Source organism: Mus musculus, chromosome 11 (assembly GCF_000001635.26).
Source record: "Mus musculus strain C57BL/6J chromosome 11, GRCm38.p6 C57BL/6J".
NCBI classification, from domain to species: domain Eukaryota; kingdom Metazoa; phylum Chordata; class Mammalia; order Rodentia; family Muridae; genus Mus; species Mus musculus.
In genome coordinates, this window is record NC_000077.6 from 68,256,803 (window position 1) to 68,280,481 (window position 23,679).

A 23,679-nucleotide genomic window follows, 5' to 3' on the forward strand; every position below is an offset into this window, starting at 1 on the left:
ACTTTTCACATGTGTGCTTTCCTAATGACAGCAGAAGAGCATCTATCAGTAGATATAGGAACTCAGCCGCCAGGGGCACACACAGCATCTTGTGGCATCCGTAATGTGAACACAGTTTCAGCTGCTATGGTGAACACATCACTGACACTGCCAGCAGCCGTGGCTGGCACCTACCTTTGTCATGAAGGAGAGACTTGGTCTTCATGCAATAGGTAAATGTGAAAATGAGATGATCTTCCCAGTTGGGTCTCAGAGCTCCTGAATTCTGACTGTGACGTCGTGCCCAGGAACTCCTTCCTCTCAACCCCCACACTGTATACCCTGCTCTCCCCAAACCTCAGGAAGGCGAGGAGCCCTTGACCCAGGATTTGTGAGGTTCTGGCAACTTAACCTCCAAGGGCGAGGAGGGAGAATCCCACTTTCAGGGTTCTTGGCCCTCGGCTCTCTTAAGACGTCCTCTACTTTTATTCTTAGGAGCAGAGTTATAATGAAGTGCCTGGTGGTTCCCTCTTCAGAGCAGCTGAGGAGACCACGCATACAAAACAGAGCCTAGCTGGCAATGTGGGGGGGAAGGTCACCCCATGTCCTCACTCGTGTCCCTACTATACAGCCAATGTAACAAGCAAAACGCTAAGGGGATTGATTGTCTCACCTTCCGGTTCCTCCACGCTGCTGGCTGCAGTGGTGGGTGGCGCCACAGGAATCTCTTCATGAGGTTCAGAAAAGGGGAGAGAGACAAATGAGGGGGGGAAAAGACATTATTTTCGGTCCTTGGAAAGATAAGGCTCTCGGTGAAAACGCTTCCCGCTGCTTAGCCACCCTCCCCCATACCCACTCCATAGCTCAGCTCAAAGGAACAAAAAGGGAGAGAAAGGGAGACAGGGAAGCTGGCAGCAGGGTCCCAGGGATCCTGGGCATGTCAATATGTTCTCCTGTCCTCACTGGGAAGGGATATCATGAGTCCTGTCTGTTAGGGAGGGTCAGGAGTAGGGGCAGCGGGAGGGGCTGGCGGTCCTCAGGGCTGATCTTGTACCCAGGATGTGACATGATGGTCATCTCAGTGCTACTGTCCAAGGGTCCTCAGCTGGGCCCCGCTGTTATAGTCGTGTTATAGTTGGGGTCATCACAACACGAGGAACTGTATTAAAGGGTCACAGCACTAGGAAAGTTGAGAGCCAATGCTCTAGGGGAAGGAGCACATAACTGTGGGTGAGTGACCTCCAATCCTGTCTGTAGCCACCATCTGAATCTGGTGTCTTTCCTCTGACGTTGGATTCTAGACACCTAGAACCTGAGGCTTGCCCTTTAAGAGCTCTGTGTCTCCTAAAGGAACCAGGCTTTGTGCCTTTAGGAAGTAAAGGCAGAGGACAGCCCACAGTGCAGAGCAGATTTGCACTCAGTGACTTTATGCACACATCTCAGGTGTTCAGTCACAGCAGCTCATTAGGAAGCTGGGCCTAGGACCAGGCCCTTCCTTAGCCCTTAAAAGGCTAAGTTGGTCCCAGCAGAAACTCAGGAAACAATATCCAAATGGCCTGCTCTGATACTGCAGGTCTGCAAATGAGTATTCATACTAATGGCCATGGGGCACACAGGATACCCAAACTTCTTGTCTGAAGTGGGGGTGCACACACAAGGCCCATGGCTCCCCGAGGTGGGACAAAACAGGACACAAGCTTTCTAAGCATTGGCCATGCAAGCACCTGGGGCCTCCTAGAATGGAGCCCAGATCTACTGTCTGGGGGTGGGGGGGAGATTTTTGTACTGGCCATCATCCCTCCCTTTTCCAAAGCAAGTCAGAAAAAAGAGAGCATCGAAGAGGGCCCAGGCACTGGCTTTGAAAGGTCCTTGAGGGATTAGTACTCACCATTCCGAGCAACCTGAAGGGGGGGTGGAACGCTACTCACTGACAGAACAGGTTCCCCAGAGGCCCAAATATGCGTGGCACCTGACTTTCTAAGTGTTTCTCTCATAGCTTTATGGGTGTGCAGAGAAAAGGGTTTCTATAGGCTGTGAGACTGGTGTTTGAATGCCATAGTGGGAAGGATTTCTTTTCCTTTCACTGGGGTGAACTCAAGGCCTGGGGTGTCCTAGGCATGCACACTTCCACTGAACAACCTCCATTCTACGCACCCCTTCCACCAGCTGTACCCTGAGAGGACATCAGAAGTGCCTGACACTAACACTGAGTCATCTGCTGACAGAATACCCACAGGGACACTCCGACAGAGACTCCTGATTCATAAACTGCTCAGAACTGCTCTCAGAACCAGAGCTGACCTGGTCTGGAAGCAAAGCCCACAGGTAGTAGGACAGACAGACAAGAACAGGTAGTGGGACAGACAGACAAGCACAGGTCGTGGGGCAGGAGAGATGTGGGCTGTCTAAGGTTCCCGCCGATTTGAGGCAGGGATGACTGTGACTTCTCTGAGGAACATCTAGGAATCAGAGATGGCTCCTGGCATGAAGGGACTCCAGGCACTGGCCCCACAACTCTCGGCCGGTTCTGAGTCCCCGTCACTAATCAGTCATGGAGATGACTAAGGAACTCTGAGAACCTCAGAAATTGAGATTGACTGACTTCTGAAAAGGGCCAAGTAGCAAATATTTCAGGCTGTGTGGGTTATAGTCTCTGCTGCAGCTAGGCCATTCCACAAAGCAGCTGCAGACAATATGTCTTTTTCTTTTTCTTCTTTTTAAAAAACTTAATACAGGGGCCTCAGTATGTGTAGTCCAGGCTAGCTTCAAACCTTCCATCTTCTTGCCTCTGCCTCCCGGGTGCTGGGATTACAGGCTCACACCACCATGCCCCGTGACTTCATATGCTTTTTATTGTGTCTTGAAATAGTATCCTTCCTTTGATTTTTTGTTTAAATCATTAAAAAGGTACAAGGCACTGTGCCAAGGGGGACGGGGGGTGGGGGTGGGGGGACAGCCTGCAGCCAGCTCCCTGGGTGGAGCATGCCAATCCCGCTCTCTAGAGAATCCACTTGGTTCTTTGGACTCTAGCTTGTGTGCTGAGACTCTCTCCTGCTCCTCTGCCCAGGGCATCCCTTCTTGGTTTGGATAGCCCTAGCCAAGGAATCACTAGGATGAGGCTGGACCTGGGTTAGGCCTGACTTGCCAGCCAGAGCTCACTTTCTGCCCATGGTCACAGCAGCATGACCCACCAGATGCAAAATACAGAGATGCTGCAGAGCCAAGGCCTGAGTACCGACCCTCTTTATATAACATCTCTTTGGGACCTCTACTTCACTGCTCCATTAACCCTTCATAGGGGTCATACGGGCCATGTGCAAGAATCTGAGTAGCTTCTCTCAAAGGCCTAAGGCTTCGGTCTGCTCTTTTCAGAATCTGAAGCTGTGGCAGGTCCCCATGCTCACTGGGTCTGGGATGAAAGTAGCACGTAGGGGTCAGGCTCATGCTGGAGAGGAGTCTTGCTGTCCAGCCTGGAGCCAGTAACTCAGTGTTTGTAGGACTGAGAGCTATGGGCAGTCTGGCTTTAATGCACATAGCTGCTTCTGAAGGTATTTCCAGGCCTTGGAGTCTCCTGGAGTCACCGGATCTTACTGAACACCAATGAACGAAGAGATGTCCATTGGTGATGGCTAAACCCACTGGACATGAGCAACCAGCCCCTACAGGGTCCCTCCCCCATCCCACTCCAGGAGACAGGAGAAGAAGATACACATACTGATGCAAGGGGCGATGGGGGAGCGGCTCTGCTGGTAGCCTTTGGCACATCGGTTGCAGGTGATGCCCGTCACGCCGTCCTTGCAGGGACATTGGCCAGTGGTTTGATTGCAGGTCTTGCCAGCAGCACCCACTGGGTGGCAATCACAGGCTGTGTGAACATAAAACAGAAGGATCAGAGAGGCTGTCAGTGCCCTTCCTGTCCAGGGCTGTCCCATGGTCTCTACCCCAGAGAGGAAAAAAAAAATGAAAAAGAACAGGTAGGCCTAACCAAGCTCACATGTTCTAGGGGTTCTGAGATGGGTTGCCTACCTACCACCCAAACCAAAATGGACCTACTTCAAAGGCTTGCTTGAGGAATAGGAGAGGGGAGCCAGGGAGCCCCTGCAGAGCCCAGAAAGAAGGAGGGCAGACACTTAATTATGATGTCAAGCAGTGGAAGGGGGGGGGCACTGAAGGGTAGAGGTACTGGCTTCTCCTCCAGATTTCTCTGTGGGCTCCTGGGTGGAAAAGGGTTTGGAGCTGATGAAGTTCAGGGAACCTGGCCAGAGGGAGGCAAAGGGAGGAGGTGCCTAGGATACTGCCACTTGCTCAGCAGCCACATGCCCAGATCCCAGACTTCTGGGTCACTCTAACACTTAACCTTCAAACCCCAACTAAACGAGTAACTGTTGAACTAGTGAACCTCCTAGGGGCCTCCTGGGTCAAACTGGAAATGAATCAAGGCCAGAGGCCACTGCATGAACATATGACCCTCCTGGTTTTGAAGAGTGAGCTCTGGTGAAAGCACCCCAAAGCTCCCTCCCAGTGTTCCCTTTGGGGGAGCTCTCTGCCACCACCATGAGGCTCCAAGCAACATCTACCCCCGCAGGCAGAGACCATCAAGTCATCTGTGCCTGAGCAGTGGCTTCGCTGGGGAAGGAACAGGGTAAAGGAAGCAGTGTTATGCCTGTTCCTGCTGCAGGAAGCCCAGGAGGGCAGGGCGTCCCAGTAACAGCAATCTCTAGTCATTTCAATTCATGCCACATGCTGCTTTGTTTCTGTCCCCAAAGGGGACAAAAAATATCTAGGAAAATAAGTGAGAACTGAGATCCCAAAAGAGCTAATGTAAAAAGTCCCTCCTCAGTACACTTGGCCCCGAGAGGCAGCCTCTCCCTAGGCCTCCAGTCTGGGAGTGGCCGTGAGGCGACTCAGGGAAATGTGTGCATAGAGCCAGCCTGTCTACGGCGCTCAGAAAGGAGAGCAATGTGAACACATGTTCGTCCCAGTGGTGTCAGAACATGCAGAAACATGGGGAAACACCAGGATGAGGAAGGGTCTGGGCCGGAGGACAGAGGGGCCTGGAGGGCTGGCAGCTTGCTGGCTCCTATGACATAGTGTCTCTGAGAAGCACTGGGGCTGTTCCCATCTTACCCCTTCTTACATTTTGAGGCTGAAATATCCCTTATAGATCTTCCATGTTTTGGAGCATTTGTTACATGGCTTGTGGTGTGATTGTGAAGACTGTAGATGGTGGAAAGTAGGTCACTAGGGGTGGGTCTTATATGGCTATATCTGCCCCCGGTTCCGGTTTTCTCTGCTTCCTGGCTCATTCCACACAAACAAGCCGTCTCAAGCTCAAGGGCATCCTGCATAGCGCGAGGTCACCTCTGCCATCGTGGAGGAAGACCCTCTAAGAGTGTGAGACAAACGCCATCTTCCCTTGGGCTACCTTGTCACTAGCACGGGGAAAAGTAGCTAATGCCATTGTAGATGGGAAAATGTCTCTGCTGAATCATTGTCTTCATCGGTATACCCTAAATCCAAGTCTGTACCCCTTTTAAAAATGAGATCTAGTCTTGATGACCTGTGGAAAGGGTGACAGTGAGGAAGAGCTGGCTGCAAAGGACCTTTGACTTTTTCCTGCAGTAGAAGTGATATGGGCGTGCCTCTCAGTTGGTCATGTATGAATAGAGGCCACAGCATGGGATCGCACAGTCGTGAGCCACAGATGTGGGCATAGGCATATATAGGGACGCCAGGTTCTTGTGCCAGCTGACCTCTCCTGGCCTGCTCTGCAAGCCCCCACCCCCCAACCCCCTGCAATCGAATTCACACCATGACCATCCTCCTTGGATGCCGATGGAATTCAACTGTGTGCCAGTAACTTCTGGATCTTTAGAAGGTCACAAAAGTTTACTTGGTTGGTCACCGAAGATTCCAAGCCAGATCACACCTAGGCACCAGCACTGGCCCAGAGTGTCTTCACATTGGTAGGAGCTTGCCCAGCACAAGCTCTGGATGGATGAACATGGAAGACTATGCATTAAGCCCTGCAAGCTGAGACCTCATCCACCCTGGCTGGCCCAGCGATGGCAAGGTCAGGGACCAGATGAATTCTGTATGGTCCTGTACTCTGTATGGTCAGCTCATCCTAAGGGTTCATCCTCAGCTTAGATGTAAGCCAAAACTTGCTGCGGAGTTTCCAAATCTTTCTCCTAAGATTCTGTAGGTCATGCAACTGGTCTAACAGAGGCAGCAGTGTGTGTACGCTTCTACACCCATCATCATCTATGCACAGAAGTCACTAAAGGCTCACATCCAGGCCATGCCACCAACAAAGCATCTGCCAGCAGAGGTGTACCAATCAAGACTCCAACAGACCACGCCAGCACACCTACATTCTCATACGCATACCCTGTGAGAACGGTCTGATTGTCAGAGGACAGGGCAACCAGCTGGTGAGACCGAGGAAGGATCTGGAGCCCTGAGAGGAGAGGATTCCAGACCCCTCACCCTTTCAGGACACACCTCAGCACTCCTCCTGGCTCTTTCACAGGGAAATGAGCTCTGCCCTCTTTCAGGCACTGTGAGACCATTGTGTGGCTCAGCACCAAATGCAGCCCAGTAGAGACCCACCCTTCACTCATTCCCGATCCCCAGGCAAGTAGCCCCAGAGTAAGACCTTTCCCCACAGACACAGGGAGGAGAGTGGCTCAGATGGCACCCTCTGAACAAAGAAGAGTGGGTTTTAAGTGTGAGAGAAAAAGCCAACAAGAGGCAGTGCCCTTGTGGTGAGGTCCTCTACAGGGGTGTGATGGCTATTCTTGGCCACCTCCAGGATTAACTAAAACCCAAACAGCCGGGTATACCTGTGATGGGTTTCTTTTCTTCATCAAATCATTTAATGTGGGAAGACCCACTTCTAACCCAGACCTTTGAGGTGGGAAGATACACCTTTAATCTGGGCCACATCTTCTGCTGGCAGCCTACATAAAGGACACGGAAGAAGGAAGCTCTCTCTCTCTACCTGCTTGCCTTCACTCTCATGGGCAAGTCTATTCCTTCACTGGCATCAGAGCCTACTTCTTTGGGATTCTGATATATATTGAAGCGCAGCTGAGATATACCGAAGACCAGCCTCATGGGCCCAGTAACTACTGGATTCTCGGACCTTCCCTAGGTAGACCATACAACTAATGTTGGACTAGCTGGACCATAGCCCGTAAGCCATTCTAATAAAACACACACACACACACACACACACACACACACACACACACCCCGGTTCTGTAAGTTCTGTTCCTCTAGAGAACCCTGAAAAATACAATATGGAAAAACAGACTTCCAATAGCCTTTGTCAGAGAGAGAGAGAGAGAGAGAGAGAGAGAGCCAGGGCCTAAGGAAGCCTTGGCACCTTAGGAAGAGAAAGTAAAAGGCTGTGACTCCTTAGCCTATAAACACAGAGACACAAGGTCACACACATGGGTGAATGCACAACACACAGAGATTCACACATACACTCACACCGTGACCCGCACACAGCAGGATGGTTTAAGTGTAGAACGAGGCAAGGGGAAGGGGCCTTTTACTTTGTTGGGGCTCCAATGGGGGGGTGAACAGAAAGCTTCCCTAATTTTTCTGAGAACATGACCCAGGCTGGAACATCCTCTGTCACAGGAAGCCCTCCTGGTGACTCCCATTTCCCTGGAAGCTAGCCATGGTTTTTACAGGGAAGTCAACCCCTTCCATAGCGTCTACATGGGGCAGGCAGCACCTGCTCATGGGAAATAGGCTACCAGAAGTTTTTCCATGAAGAGAGAATGTGAAGGAAGTGTGGGTCCCTGAGAACATGGCAGGATCAGGTTTCCCACGAATGTAGCTGGCTGCAGAGAACCCAGTCCTGTGTTTGTGCTGGGTCAGCAGACGGGGACAAACTGCTCAAGAGAATTCAAGTGGCTTCAGACAGATGACAGAGGATCCAGGCCTTGCCTGTCCCTGCCACTGATTCTGAATTGGTAACCTCTTCTTCCTGGACTTCTCTGCAAGGCATCAGTCTACTCTTCACTAAGGGTTTTGTCTCCGTGGATCTAGAGTGTAGACCTTAACCTCATGACTACTGTTCATCACAGTGTCCTGGGTGAGAGCAGGGAGTGGAGCTTGTGTTGCAGGGTGCCCTATCCAACCATCCACTAGTACTGTGCCTGGACCTTACCAATGGAGGGGACTTCCAAGAACTCTGGAATAGTGGGAGGCAGCTAGTACTGACCAATGGCTTCCCACACCCAAGCATGGCCCTTGCCTTCTACTGGTGAGCATAAGCAGAGACCGGGCCCTTCCAGCAGCTCACAGGGCCAACTGGAGGTCTTCTGAGGCTCCTATGGGAACTCGGTCTACTTTTCCTGGGTGCCCTGGCTCCAGGGAATGAGATCAAGCAGAACCTCAAGAGCCATCAATCTAGAGCACAGGCTGATGGGAAAGAGAGGTGCTGGCTGAGCACTGGTCCCTTTGTAATTGGGAACAAGAACAAACACAGCCTTGGTCCTCAATCCAGACAGGATCTGGCTGTCCTCTAGGCCTCCAGGAGCCCAGAAAACTTACTACTCTAGCCTCATGTTAAGAACTGACTCACATGCCAAGGCCCTGAGGTGCATACCCTGAAATCCTAATCCCAAGTGCCCATGTATGAGACAAATATGAATCCTTTAAAGAGGTGACTGTGGCAAAAATAGGTCATTGGAGTAGGTTCTAATCAATGACAGGTGTCCTCACACAAGATGGGGATAAGGTACAAGGCAGCTATTGAGGAAAGTCCACGTGAACGCACAGGATGAGGGTGACCATCTGTAAGGCCAGGAGAAAAGCCTGAAGCAGATCCCTCCCTCCTGGCCCTCAAAGGGAATCTGCCCAGCTGGCACCTTGACCTTGGATTTCCAGCCTCCAGAGCTGGGGGAGATTAACTATCTGTTGTCTAAGTCAGCAGGTACACGGTGCTTTGTTCTGGTGTTTCAAGGTGACTAGCACACCTGTGCTGCACCCCAGACAAGCTATCGATCCCTTAGGGCTCTCCCAGGCCAGTGCCTGGACTTTAAAGGAGATGGCTCTGCCTTTCATCTGCCCACAGAGCTTCTTGTAGCTTAGCTCCCCTGGTGAAGTCACTAGCCACCTCTGCCAAGGAAGAGAAACCTTTTCTGGGGTAGGTCACATCTCTGGGCGATCTCAGACTGTAACAAACTGACTGGGTACTTACTAGGGCTTCCATGATCCCCAGAGTCCTTGCTAGCTCTGATTTCCTATAAGCCCAGGGATATTAGCAGCCATTTCTAAAAGGGTGGCCGGTAAAGGCCTGAGTAGAGAGTACAGTTGAGGGGGGAGGGCCCATCAGAGGCCAGGTGAGGTGAGGAAGTAAAACCTTCAAGCAAGAGATTTCAGTGGACCCAGCCTCAGAACCTTGACACCCCTGTGTGTGTGTGTGTGTGTGTGTGTGTGTGTGTGTGTGTGTGTGTGTGTGTGGTGGGGTGGGGTGGGGTTGGGTAAAGTATTCTCTACTCTTGTCCTAGAAATAGAAAGTGCTGGAAAGCCAAGGGCTAGTAATTCCTCTCACCAATCCAGGGGGTTGGTGGAACCTTTTTTCTCTCTCTCTCTCAAGCCTCCCAGAGCATAAAGCAATACACTAGGCAGAGAAGCTACCTTATCTGGAATATCAGGGCCCTGGCCCATCAGAGAACTTGAGGAACTATCAAGATTCCACAAGGAATAGTTTGATGGCAGAGCCAATCAGGAGACCACAGGGCTTCCGAGACCTGCAAGGCTCATTCACAAAGGCTGCCTGCCCTGAACTTCCTCGGGGCCATGCTGTTAGTTTTTTGTCAGCCTTGGTACAAGCTAGGGCCATATGGGAAGAGGGAACCTTAACTGAGAAAATGCCTCCATCAGATTAGCCTGTAGGCAAACCTTGGGATATGTTCATTACTGATGGGAGAAGGGGAGTCCAATGTGAGTGGTGCCAGAACTGGCCAGGTGGTCCTGGGCTGTATCAAAAAGCAAGCTGAGCAAGCCATGGAGAGCAAGCTAGTAGACAGCGCTACTCCATGCTTTCTACTTCAGTCTCTGCTCCAGGTTCCTGCCCTACTGGAGTTTCTGCCCTGACTTCCCTTCATAAGGACTGTAAGCTGTAGAATGAAAGACTTCCCCAAGTTGCTTTGGTTCATGGTATTCATTCCAGCACTAGAAACTTAACTAGGACAGGGGCACATCGTTCTGGGCTTTGAGCAAGACTGGGCTGTATATACAGATATGCAGAGAGGTAGGGAGGGTTCTGAGGACCTGTGGGTCAACTGACCTCTAGCTGCTTCAAGGTCAGGAAAGGAAGAAGGGTCAATAGAGACAGATAGGGCCTAGCATCTTCAGATAAAACAAGGGCGGGCCAAAGGCTTCCTATATCCCCATACCTCTTGCTTGTGTGCCCAGCCTGATGGACACCCTGTCCCCTGCTTAGAGGTTGTACAAGGTAGAATATGTGTTGACCACAAAGGAGCGTGCAAACACTCATTCCTTCTCAAATTCCCCAAAGGAGGTTGTGGAGCAAGCAAGAGAAGGAACAGACCAGAGATGGCCAAGGTTGCTCAGGCATCTTGCAATGAATTCATGGGCATAATGTGGAGGACAGCCAAGAAGAACAAGAAGGTGGTGGCTCAGAAAGGCCAGGGCAGGGGATTAAATGCTGAACTTGGGTTGGGGTGGGTGTGGCCCCCCTTAATGATTTCAGAGTTGTCAGGGAAATGGGGACAAGAAGATAAGACCCTGGAACAGTGTCATCAGGTCTTAGTCCATTTTCTGTTGCTGTAACAAAACACCCTAAAACTGATTGCTTTCAAACAGTTTTCAGGGCATGGATGCACACACCTTTAATCCCACCATTTAGGAGGCTAAGACAGGAAAGTCAGGAGTTCAAGGCCAACTTTGTTTCAAAAAACAGAAAGAATGAAGAGAAAAGAAAAGATATATTTTATATTTATCTCGCCTCTTTAAAGGCTGAAAGCCTAAGATTGGGTGGCCCCATCTGTTTGGCCTCAGGTAAGGAAACACCTGCTTAGACAGACAAGGAGCCAGAGAGACAAGAGAGCCAGGTGTACCCGGTGTTCCCCTGTTTGATAAGTGCAGAACTGAACCTGGGGCTGAGCCAGCACTAAGGGTCAGACTCACTCTTCTTAAAACAATCCACTGTCACAGGAAGCGGGGTCACTAGAGACTGACACTAATCCTCTCCCGGGGTGATGGCCTTGATGACATCATCATCTTCTAATAGGCCCTGTCTCTTTTTAAAAGAATTATTTTGTTTGTTTGTTTGTTTTCATTGTTCATGAATTGATGTGCAATTTATGCACACCAGTGCCCACAGAAGCCAGAGGGTGTCAGATCCCCTGGAACTGAAGTTATAGGAAGTTGTGAACTGCCTGCTGTAGCTGCTGGAAACTGAACCCAGATCCTCTGGAAGTGTAGTAAGGTCTCTTAACCAATGAGCTATCTCTCCAGCCCTAGGGCTTACCTACTGCTCTACACATGCCATCAGGTGATGGTGGCACACGCCTTTGATCTCGGTACTCGGAAGGCAGAGGCAGGTCAGGCCAGTCTAGAGTGAGATCCAGGCAAGAACTACACTGAAAAAATTGTCTTGAAAAAAACCAAAGGAGGAAAAACAAAGGGTTCGACACTGCCTACCACTGCTACACAGGGAATCAAGCTTCCAATAGTGGACCTCTGGGGGACACACCCAAACTACCTCTGGGGACACACCCAAGCTACAGCCCTAGGGAAGGAATCTCATCCTTTGTTAGTATAAATTTTGAAGATTTATTTATTTTATGTATATGAGTGCTCTACCTGCAGGCCAGAGGCATTAGATCTCAGTATAGATGGTTGTGAGCCACCATGTGGTTGCTGGGAATTGAACACAGAACCTCTGGAAGAGCAGCAGCCAGTGTTCTTAACCGCTGAGCCATCTCTCCAAACCCCTGTTACTATAATGTGCACAGAGTAAAATCCACTATTTTGTTTGCAGTGCACTTCTACAGGTCTTTATCACAGATGCCGTTACTAATCACCGCCTCTATCAGGGTTCAGAATTGCCCAGCTCTCTCAAGAATCTCCTCCTCTGCTGTCAGCCCCCATTCCATCTAGTTTCACCTTTTGCAAAATGTCTTATCCCAAAATTATACAGTATTTACATTGTCTACACATGCGTATGGGATTGCCAGGTCTGTCGTCTGTTGAGCCTAACTTCTCGCACGTAGCCAACCTCATTTCTGGTTTGTCTGTGGCGGCACAGGAATCAGTTCGTGTGTCTGCTGTACCGTTGAGCAGTCTTATTCAGTGGGGATGTGTCTACTTTATCCATGCATCCCCTGACACACCCTGAGGTTGTCTCTAGTTTGGGGCAATAGATTGATTACAAATAAGACCACTATAGATATCTGTATGCAGTTGGTGTTTGTTTGTTTGTTTTGCAGGGCCTACCTACATTTTCCTTTCTCCTGAGAAATGCCGGTGAGCGGGACCCTGGTCTTATGACAGGTCTGGGTCTCACTTTTCAGGGAAGCACTGAGCTGCTATGTGTGTGATGGCTCCAGTAGGTCCTTGTCCTCGCCAAGCATACGGAACTTTTAAGTGGCCCATATTTCTTATTTTCAATGAGAGAGATCTGAGTGTGATTTCAATTTGCATTTCCCCAGTGACAGCTAATTTTTCACGGATTTATTCGCCATCTGCCCATCCTGGAGGAAGAGTCTGTTCAAATCTCTTGCCCACTTTGAACTGGATCATTTGCCTTCTGGTTGTTGCGCTTCGAGAGTTCTTCCCACCACGATGCTCACCCTTGATGGGATACGGAACATGTGAGTACGGTTTCTCCACTGTGGCTTGCCTTACAAAGTGTGGATGCTTCAGTGCTTCTTAGAAGGGGAAACAAAATACTCACAGGAGGAAATATGGAGACAAAGTATGGTGCAGAGACTAAGGAAAGGCCATCCAGAGACTGCCCCACCTGGGGCTCCATCCCATATTCAGTCACCAAACCCAGATGCTATTGTGGATGTGCTTGCTGACATAAGCCTGTTACTGCTGTGTCCTGAGCCTGACAAATACAAAGGCGGATGCTGGCAGCCAACCATTGGACTGAGCGAGGATCCCCGAGGAAGGAGTTGGAGAAGAGACTGAAGGAACTGAGGAGGGTTGCAGCCCCATAGAGGGAGCAACAATGTCAACTGGCCAGACTCCCTGGAGCTCCTGGGGACTGGACCACCAACCAGAGAGTACACATGGAGGGACCCCTGGCACCAGCTGTATATATGGCTGAGGATGGCCTTGTTCGACATCAGTGGGAGGAGAGGCCCTTGGGCCTGAGGGTGTTCAATGCCCCAGTGCAGGGGAATGCCATGGTGGGAAGAAAGGGGGGGAGCACCCTCCCAGAGGCAGAAGGAGCTTCTGTGACTGCCAATATCCCCCTCTTTACTTTAGTCCTTGATTTTGCGTTAGCTTCCCAGGCTTTGGGGATAGGACCTGCCAGATGCTGGTAAGGCGGCCTTGCCTCACATTCTCTCCCTTCCTCTTGACCAAGGGCCCACCAGGCACTCAGCTGCCTCATGACTTTGGGGCTGCCTGCACTACTGGTCTCTCTCTGCTTTCTCCTCACACCCCAGTTCCTTCTAAGTACCCCACCCCAGGGGCTCATAGAAAGCTTCCCTTCACTGACTTTCTCTTCCAACTGTTTATTTCTTCCATATAACTCACCTCATCTCACCTCACAATTAGCTTCTTTTTCTCTTTTTCATTTCAGGGCCAAGCCGCTGCCTTCTCCTCTGGGGAGAGGCCATTTCATCCGTCCTGTGCATCTGGAGGGCAGAATGAGGCAGGGGATGGGAATGGCAATCCCCTCACATCCTGGGTCACAGCAAGCTCAAAGGCCACACACTCCATGCTAATGGGGCATGGGGGCCGATGGTGGAGATCTCCAGTAATCCCCAGTCTTCATTTCAGCTGTCTGTGTCAACCTCCTTCAAGCCAGGCTTTCCTCTCCCCACGACAGTTGCTAACAAGGCACTGAGGAGTCAGTGTTTTAGGGCGGATGGCCTTGCTTTTTCGCTGACACTTTCAGATCAAGGTGCAGACGGCAGGAAGTGCACGGGGAGGGGAGCCCATAATTCTAAACTGGATTATTGTGACCCGCTGTGATCTAGCGAACAGTCGTCTTCCTGCACCTGTTCTACAGTTGAGGAGAAAAACACAGGTCCTTAGCATGTTCCCAGAGTGCCACTGTTTCTGCAAGGGCGCACACAGGCTTGGACTGAGAGGACGGCAGATGGGAAGAAAGGTCCAGCCCGGGCACTTGACCTAGGACAGCTACAAGCAGTCTGGTGAGGATCAGGCCAGGCTTTGGTGGACTGCACGCTGGAGTGTGGTCAGGCAGGCAGCCCTCAGATGCAGCCTCGTCTTCCAAGTGGCACTTTCCACACTGTGTTTGGCTGTCTGCAGCTGTCCCCACCTTTGCGCTGAGCCTCCACAAGCAGCTGCTGGGCACATCCTGCCGCTGGGCTTATTCATCATCTGTGCTTCCGAAGCGTGCAAATCCTTTACAGGCAGTGTGCAACCACAGTACCAGGGCACACCCTTAGGACCCTGTCCAGCCCTGTGGGAATCGGCCATAGAGTCTACACTGGGGCTGAGCCCTCTGGCCGAGAGGCTAGTTACCAAAGAGCTAGGCCACACCAAGAGCAGGGCAAGCCTAAATGGATAGGACATGCCTGTCAAATTACCACCTAAATAATTATATTTGTACCCATAGATTAGCGAGCTTCAGTGAGAGAGGATCGTTTTTTTGCAGCTGGCAGTGAGGACTGCAGAGACTCCTATCTGGCCTTACTGCTGAGAATAAGAACTGTTAAGTCCTCAGCCGTGGATGGGACTGCTCTCTCACCCTTTCGGTGACTCAGGGATCTCCATCAGAGATGGAGCAGAGAGAATGTAAGAGCAAGGGAGGACAGAACACGGTCTTTAGAATGTGACATTGATATTGCACTTTTGATGCCACAACGGTTGTGATTTATGGCTCGAAACCCAAAACTGGGCCTGTCAACATTCCGTCATTGGGAGAAGTCAGGGTATCCCTGGACACACCCCTCCTAAGACATGCAGGCAAATTTGGTAACTAAGGGGAGGGGCTCACAAGGCATCACCCCTCCCTGAGTAGCTTTAAATAATTAATAGTCATTGGGGAAGGGAGAAAGAAGTTTTCTTCAGCAGTATAGCCATTGGTAAGGACCCTAGGCCCCTGTAAATACCCCTCATACTGGACCATATAAGCAGCCCTAATGAAACCCATTGGGTCATCAAAATAAATAAGGACAGAAAACAAATAGCAAAAGGGCTGCTTTGTATGCCTACTGATGCTGTGAGGACTCTGGTGTCTCTGCTCTCCTTAACGTATACAATCTAAGAGGAAGAATGGATCGATCCTTCTGCCCATCTCCAGCCAGGAAAGCTGAGGCTGTGAAACACGCCTCACCCAGAAGTGAAACCTGAGCCCTGACCTGGAGGCTGGACACGAGGTCCACCTGATGTTCTGTAGCAGAAACCCCAAGGAAAGACTGTCTGCCAAGTCAATATCTTCAGCGCTCTGACTGCCATGCCCAGAAGCACCAAGAACTTGGGGAACTCAAAGATCAGGGTCTTTTCTGGTCAAGCACCGAGAACCCCTGGAATGTCTGTGTAGAGTCTAGGAATGAGAGAAGGCAGAAGGATAGGGACACTCACACCCAGCGGGGTAGAGATGGCTAGCAAAGATTTTTAGGGAGTGCACACCAGTGCTAGGCTGAGGGATACGGTTTCCCCATGGTATACTGCACGGGATGAGTGTGAGTCACAGGATCAAGGACACTTGTCATCTGTCCTGACCTCTGAACAAAACCACCCTTCCGTATTTCCTGGCTCTTCCTAATCACAAACACACTGCTATAAAGAATGACCCCCGTTGAATCAAGGAGAGGTAAGATGTTTGAGTCCTAAAGAATGACAGGTAGAATGTGGAATGTCAAAGCTGAAAGGGACTCAGTGACCAGAAGCCTGAAGAGAATTCCACAGGTAAGATGACTGAGATTTAAGGTGCCATGAGATTAGCCCGATGCCCTGTGGACTGTATACATGAGGTACCATGCTGAGGTACGCTCTTCCTGCAGTTTCTCTTCTGGCTGCAGGATCTGAGCTGCCTCTTTCACTCCTTGCAAAGTGGAGGCCACTTTGTGGATAGGGACCTTCATGCCTTAAGCGAGAGGCACCGATTATCTTCTTGACTCCGAGGGTAAAAGTTCTTCTCCCCGGACCACCCAAATTATGGAACATGGAACTGTCATGAGGGACCCAGAAAGGGGGAGAATAGACACCTAATACTTTGCTAGGGTGAGTGGACACTGCCATGAAATCAAAGAGCGGTGTGGGAGGGACTTAGCTCTGCTGAGACTCAGTTGGCCAGGTCTAAGTACACAGATGCACAAGTGACACACAAATGACACACATGTCTCACCCGGCAAGATTTAAAATTAAAAGACCTTTACGTGCCCCCTCCAAGTGTTCGTCGAAACAGTCTTTAAAACATCTGAATTCACCAATTAGTAATCTCTCCCCTCAATGGAATAAACTAGGTCTCCCCTGGGGATGTCCTGGATCCAAGGCAAGAGCACCCTGCCACCTTTATCTCCTATAGACCAACCCCTGCCCTGGCAGTTCTCAGCCTTGGAGAGAGCTTTCCCAGGCCAGCTTGTCTCCACCTCATATGGACCCATTAATGAAACCAGAATCCCTGGGGTGGGGCCCAAGTGGCATTTTACACCATCCCAGGTAATCCTCACATGTAACCAAGAGTGACAAGTTGGGTAAAAAAGATGCCTATGATGCCAGGAAGGGAAAGAAAAAAAAATCCAAAGGAAAAATAACCAAGGGTGGAGAGGGGCCAGGGAGACAGTTCCATATAGTGACCCCAAGAAGCCAGAGGGAGCTGGACTGGGGTTCTCACTTCTCCCCCTCCCACCAACCCTTGGCAGAGCTGCAGGAAGAAAAGTTGATGGGAGCGGTCAAGATTGCAGGGCAGGGCTGGTCCCACTAATGATTGCATCTTTCTAAGGCTCCGCACTGCGCACACACGCATGCACGTCTTAGCAGCCTTCTTTCAGCCACATTCAGTGAAGAAGAGAAAAGGGGGCAGGGCAGTGAGCGGGAAGACCAGGCCGCTGCTCAGTGACATGGAACGAGGGTCCTTTGTGATGGGGAAGCTGGATGTGGTGGTTAATTTCTTAATTCTCATCACAATTCGGTTCACGGGAGCCTCCTGGAATGTCTTTATCCATCACAGATGGTTCGGGGAAAATGATAAATTAATATTGTTATCAATGGAGGCACGGCTGAGGTGGCTAAATAGCAATGTCTTCTTTGCAGGCTCTAAAAAGAAAGTGCCTGCTAAGTCCATAAAGAAGTCAGATGGTAAACAAAAACTCCCATCTTTTGACAGATTCCAGGACGAGTATCATTCACGAACCATTTTGCAGAGAAAGGGGAGAAATTCATCTCATCTGACTTTGTATAGGACAACAGCCCACACCATAATGAGGCTGGCCCAGCGCTGTGAAATCGCTCTGAATAGCTGAGAGTCCAGCGGCCTGTTCCCTGGGCATGTTTATTACAGCCCTTTGTATGCACCAACCCTGCCAGGCCCGGATTGCTCCTCAGCAAGGGGAGGGGAGAAAGACCCCAACAAATTTGTTGCTATGAAACTTCCCAAATGGGGAGACTGCATAGTAATGTTTGGAATCACATGCCCTTGCTCCAAGCTGTTCTTGTCTGGGTCCACCCCTGCTCGACACTGAACAAGGTCTTGAGCCAGCCAATCGACAGCAGTGTATGGGTGGCCTCGGGCCCCCTGCCCGGGCCCCTCCCAGACCCTGAGAAGTCAGGGGGTAAAGAGGGCCCCACGGCCATTCCCAAGCCAACTTGAGAGTTGAGAGCCAGTTGTCCCGATTCCTCTGTGAAATTAGGATAAAGCAAAGAAGAGAAGCTCTTCCTGTGAGGGCCTAGCATGGGGCTCCTCAGGGGTACAGCAGAGGCTAGGGCTAGGGAAAGAGATCCAGACTCCTTGAAGGACAAGCTGTCAAAAGAGCACAAAACAGGGGACCAACAAGTATGCATGCTTAAACCATGTGGCCCTGGAGGACAGGCAGAAGGGTCCCAAGTGGTGGAAGAGGGGTGGGTATTTTCACCTAGAGATTCAGAGCCACACCCCTCTCTCCCCATGCGGCCTCTGAACCGCTCCTAAAGCTCCTTCCAATCTGAATCACCAGGGTAATTTTTGGCAAGAGGGTATTCAAAGTTCCCACATCTCCTACGGAGGCAACGCCTGGGGAGGAAGGGCAGGAGGCAGAGGCCTAGAACTCTCTAAGGATTCCTTCCCCACCAATCAGATGGCTTCTTCTGTCACATTTTTGCCCCTTAATTGGAGGAGAGCCCTTTCTCATCAATCAGGAAGCAAGACCTTTTTTTTTTTTTCACACCATACTCTTCCTCACCAATCAGGGCGCAGGATCTCACTCTTTCCTCACCAAGGGGTTGAGCTCCTAAGTCACTGCCCTTCTTCTTCACACTCTTTCCAGTCTCTCCCTGACCAGGATCCCTCTCAGCTTTCCCTCTCCAAGTTATTCTTGGGTTCCCACCAAGGCTGGGGACAGCTAATATCCAAGGCTGCAACTAAAGATGGCCACCAGGGCTGGCTCCAGCATTTGAAGTCACAGAGCACCCCGTCCTCTGTCTGTACCTGCCCCACCCCTAACCCCAGTTGGTGAAGGAAGCTGAGCATCCCTGCCCCAAAGGCAAAACCCAGCAGTGCACCAAGTAGGTAGCATCCTTCCTTGGGGAGACCCTGGACCTTCCTGCTCTCTGGCACAGGACCGCTCACTGACTTGGCTAACATAGGTTAAAGTTCTTGGCCAAATGGGCAATAAATCCATGCTGGCCAGCTATTTATGAGATCCTAGCTTCCATTTCTTCTGTAAAAGAGACAGCAGACACTCTGGATATAGGCAAAGGAGTTGGACGGCTTCCAACTCTGTTATTTGAAGACCCCCAAACCATCTCCCTAGCCTTGCCCTGCTCATACTTCCTGACAATGTAGAATATCCTTGGACTTCATTGCCTGGGCTACCTGCCCATTGTCAGAGTCTCCTGGAGCATTCTTTCCCGAATCTGTTTTCTCTCTCTGATTTGGAAATAGCCCCTGCCACCTTTATGGTGAGGTTCTCTTGGCAACCAGCAAAGGCAGCCATTGGCCAAAGACGTGAAAGGAGGGCCTGTCTGCATCCTGAGAGATACTTTGCTCATCTGTACATGGGGATTCCAAGAGTTCTCTAGAGGAGAGTCTGCAGAGCCAGTGGGGTCTGGGTTGCCGTTGTTTGCTTAGTAAGGAAGTGTCAGTACAAGCAGAAGTGGCTCGATGGATGCTCGCAAGGCACACGTTTGGCTGCAGCTCTGCCGTTGGTGTCTGAGATCCTTTGCCATCCTGGCATAAGGAGCCCCGTTTCTTCACTTTGCACCGGATCCCTCAAGTCATATGCAGTCACATACAGCCAGTCTGTACCTGGGTACCCAACCTGCTGTGTATTTCTGGCTAGGAAACCATCTCTGCTTCATTCAGAGGCTCAGCAGCATCCAGATGGGCCATCCACTGCAGTTCCTCACCTCAGCTATCTGTCATGACTTTGCACCCTACCGAGTCAAGGTCCCTAAAGACCCCATTGTCTTCCAGAAGCCCTCAAATGTAAACATTTCATGTTCAGGTATACCCCAGCCCTAGACCCCAGCAAAGGAGCAAGAATCCCTTAGTCCCAGAAATTCCCAAAGGCTAATGTGAATAATGTAGAGTAGGGGGGACCTACTTTTCACCCCCAGAGTCATGTGACCATTGCTTGCTTCATTTTGTCGGTGAGACAAGAAAACAAACACCAGAAAGCTAAAACATTAGTGCTTGCTCCGGTGAACAAAACCAGTCTCCCACCGTCTTTTTTTCCCCCCACTTGGTCCTGAAGAGTATAGCTATTTGCAAATGGATTAATGTTCCTCCTAAGACTCTGTCCTGAAGCTGCCAACCTCCTTGTGACTCTGTGTGTGTGTGGGGGGGGGGGGGGGATGGGGGTGGGATGGGATGGGAGGCAGTGCGAACGTATCCAAAGAAGTATGTCTGTGAGGGGCTAGAAAGAGAGGGTCCTTTGTCCCGACAGTAAAGCCCGGAGAACAAGACTCTCTTTCCTCTGGTATGCAGCACACCTGTGCTCAGGAGCCGCTGGGGAGGAGGGAGGCGAAGGGGGAAGTGGTGGGAGGCTGGCCCTGCACTCTCACAAGGGATCACACCTACTGCTTTCTTCCCTGAGCCCCGTCTCCATTGGCCCTTTGTTTTGCCTTTCACCTCCAAATACCAGGGAGGCCTTGAGAGAAGAGGGGGGGGGGGCAGGGTATGTGTGCACACCTCAGTCTACTCCACTTTGCAGGGGAACTAGAAGAAAGAAAAAAGGGAGGATGGGGAGAGAGGGAGCTTAGTGTCCCTGAAAACCCCTGCTCCGTGACCCCCAAGACAACCTACCTTTGCAAGCCTTCCGGTGGGTGATAGGCTTGCCCATGTCTCGGTAGAAGCCCTCCTTGCAGTAGTGGCAGTGGCGGCCCGCAGTGTTGTGGCGGCAGTTGAGACAGACTCCCCCGCTCTTGCGCCCTGATAGCTTATAGAGCTCCATGTTGAATCTGCAGCGCCGAGCATGGAGGTTGCAGTTGCAGGCTGCAGGGGAACAGAGAGAAACCATCAGGGCAAGGGGAGGACAGACACCCTGCAAAGAGATCTGCATCCCAGGTCCCCCTCCATCTCCAGTCAGGAGCGGCTTGCTCAGGAGCCTTTCCTTGCTTCTTTCGAAGGCACTTGGAAACACGGGTTGAGTAGTTCACAGGATCATGGCCGAGGCCTCCCACACCACAACCTTGGACTCGTTGCCTCCAGGGAAGAGGGTAAAATAAGTGTGTTGAAGTCTCTCAGCAGGAACAGGCCACACCCAGATGCCCCGGCTTCTAAGTGAACCATCCACCCTCACCTCCTTTCGCCTACTCCTCTTTCTGCCACCAGGAACTCTGAGTCACCTGCCCCCTCTCCATCCCACCACCCAGCATGGCAGAGGACCCCTTGCTTTCTTCTCTGTGGCTCTCCCCCTTGTCAGTCACTCGCCCTCCCACTTCCCTGGTCTATGCACTTAGCTCAGAGGTCAGTTCTTACCCTGCCTTCCCTGATGCCCTTGGGATCTAAGTCCTGCATCTCATATCACCTCTCTACTCATGACCCACAAACCCTCACTTCCAGCTTCAACTCTGAGGTCTGTACTTGGACCCAGAGGCACCTTCTCCACATTGCCCCTTCCTCTCCATTCTGCCTCCATCTGCCTGATTCTGCAGGATTCAGACAACTGTGTAGATCCAAATTATCTGGGGGGAGGGGGGGAATTGCATCCTTGCTGAAATGGATTATTTTTCTTGTCATTTTTCCTAAAAATTATAGTATATTCATTTACATAATATTTACATTGTAATGGGCAGTATAAGCCATTTAGTGATGAGGTTTGTGACTGGTTGGGTTTTTTGAGACATGATTTCTCTGTGTGGCCCTGGCTGTCCTGAAACTGGCCTCAAATTTGGAGATCCACCTGTTTCTGCCTCCCAAGTGCAGGGATTAAAGGTGTGCGCCAACACCACCCAGCTAGAGATGAGTCTTAATAAGGGGTTTTATGTAGACACAGGAGGATATATAGGCACTGTGAAACATGATGCCACTTTACAGAAGGGATGGAATTTTTGCATCTTCAGGGAGTCCTGGAGTCACTTCATAGAGACAACTGTGACCAGAGTGGGATTTCTAAACATCAATCTGAGGGTGTCCATAAGGATAAAATCGAAGTCACTTAGCATAGCCCTGGAGGCTGTTAACAAGCCAGACCTACTCACTCCCCGGCCTCAGCTCTACTCCCCAGCCTCCCAATCCCTCCTGCTTCATTTATTCTGAACTCTGGTCAGTTTCTGAAGCATGCCCAGTGTAAGAGTGGCCCTCCCATTCCAAGGCCAGCTTGTCTTCCTGCAGGAGATGCCTCTCCGTCTGGCTGCAGCCATCTTACCATCCAGGGGGTGTCATTTCAGTGTCATTCCCAAGCCCACAGCTAGCCCTTGCTTGGATGAGGCCCCAGCACATCCCCCAAAGGGATACTTGAGTTCACTGCCCTGTCTTTATGCTGCATAGTCTATACACATTTTCCGCAGCTTCTCAAGAAATGATGCTTGATGCTGCATACTTAAAAACTAAAGGAAGAAAGGGGGAAGTGCGCTCCTGTTTTCACCAGGCATTGTGAGTATAGGGGCTTCCTGCTGGGCTACTTAGTATGCTTCCTAAATGTAGACCATCCCCATTTGCCTCTAGCCTTGTAGCCTTTTTCTCAGAACAAACATTTTTTTTAGTGTCAATATGATCTTTAAAGATTGTCTGGTTCTTAGACATTGTGGGTCTTTAGTCTGAGACAGGCACACTGAGCAAGCAGGTTCTCTTCAAAGCTGGTCCCTACTGCCCACGTTATAAACCTTGAACCACCTTGGAGCACGCACATCAGCACTCTGCTCCCACTAATGATGGGTAGGTAGTACAGCCCTCAAAGGCAGAATTCAGTTAAGTTCTGGATCTCCGTGTTTTTAACTTTGGATCAGAAAACACCAAGTTGCCCTCAAGGAAGGCTGAACTGGCTTTGCCTCCTACTAGCAGGAAGTGATAGCTCTCATTTCACCACACCCTTGAAAAGAATAACAACACACACATTTGGTATCAACATTTAAGAAAAGAATGTTTGCAACTTGTCAGGGGAAAAGGCCGGGACTTGACATCGACTTGTGTCCATGACTACAGAAGAGGAGGTACGTCTCCTTGAGTCTACATTTCCATCTCCCTGTGTGCCTTGCCTGTTCAAGCCGTGGCCCAAATTTTCTCTCTCCATGGTTGGCTTAAAACGTTTGCCTTTTCTACTATATAAGCTGTAAATGTCTCTTACTGGTTTCTTACTGGGATGCTATTTTTACGTGTGAAGTTCTGGATTTTGCTCTCTGGTGTTACAAGCTTCTTTAAATGTTCTTCCAGGAATCGGTCCCCAAATCAAGTGCCCATTAGTCACTCAGCTGACAAGCAGAGGTGGAGTTAAAGACAGTGCCTGCCCTGCCGTCGAGAAGCAGCTCAAAGCCAGTTTAGACTAGAGAACAGACCTGATTCCCAAGAACCTTGAAAGTGTCCCTGAGCAGGTGTCCCCAGGTGACTGAGTTCAACCAGACACAGAAGCTGCATGGCTGCCCCACCCTCTACATGGAGGGCTGCCACACTGACGCTGACTCTGGACTCACTCAGTGAGACAAGGAACAGGACTTACTCCGAGAGGCTCAGTGAACAGCCAGCCAGCCTAGCACCGGAGTCAGTGTGTAAAGTCCTGGCCGGCAGCCGTTAGACTGTCCCAGAGAAGATGACCAGCATCACCAGACAGAACAGCTGGACCTGAACTACAGGCCAGAACTTAGATCTTTCCTGCAAGAACAGAAACCCCAAGACCCGGGGCACCTGCCCAGTACTGGGAATCCACA

General features: G+C 50.7%; 1 protein-coding gene across 1 annotated transcript in view; it reads right to left on the reverse strand.

Moving 5' to 3' along the window:
• The window catches only part of Ntn1 (netrin 1), a 177,463-nt gene that overhangs the window by 47,439 nt on the left and 106,345 nt on the right, over nt 1-23,679 (reverse strand). Inside the window, exons 3-5 of the mRNA NM_008744.2 lie at nt 20,621-20,809; nt 3,695-3,844; nt 653-706 (exon numbers count right to left, since the gene is read on the reverse strand). Of these exons, the coding sequence (NP_032770.2) occupies nt 653-706; nt 3,695-3,844; nt 20,621-20,809 (393 nt within the window). The remainder of the gene's footprint in view (nt 1-652; nt 707-3,694; nt 3,845-20,620; nt 20,810-23,679) is intronic.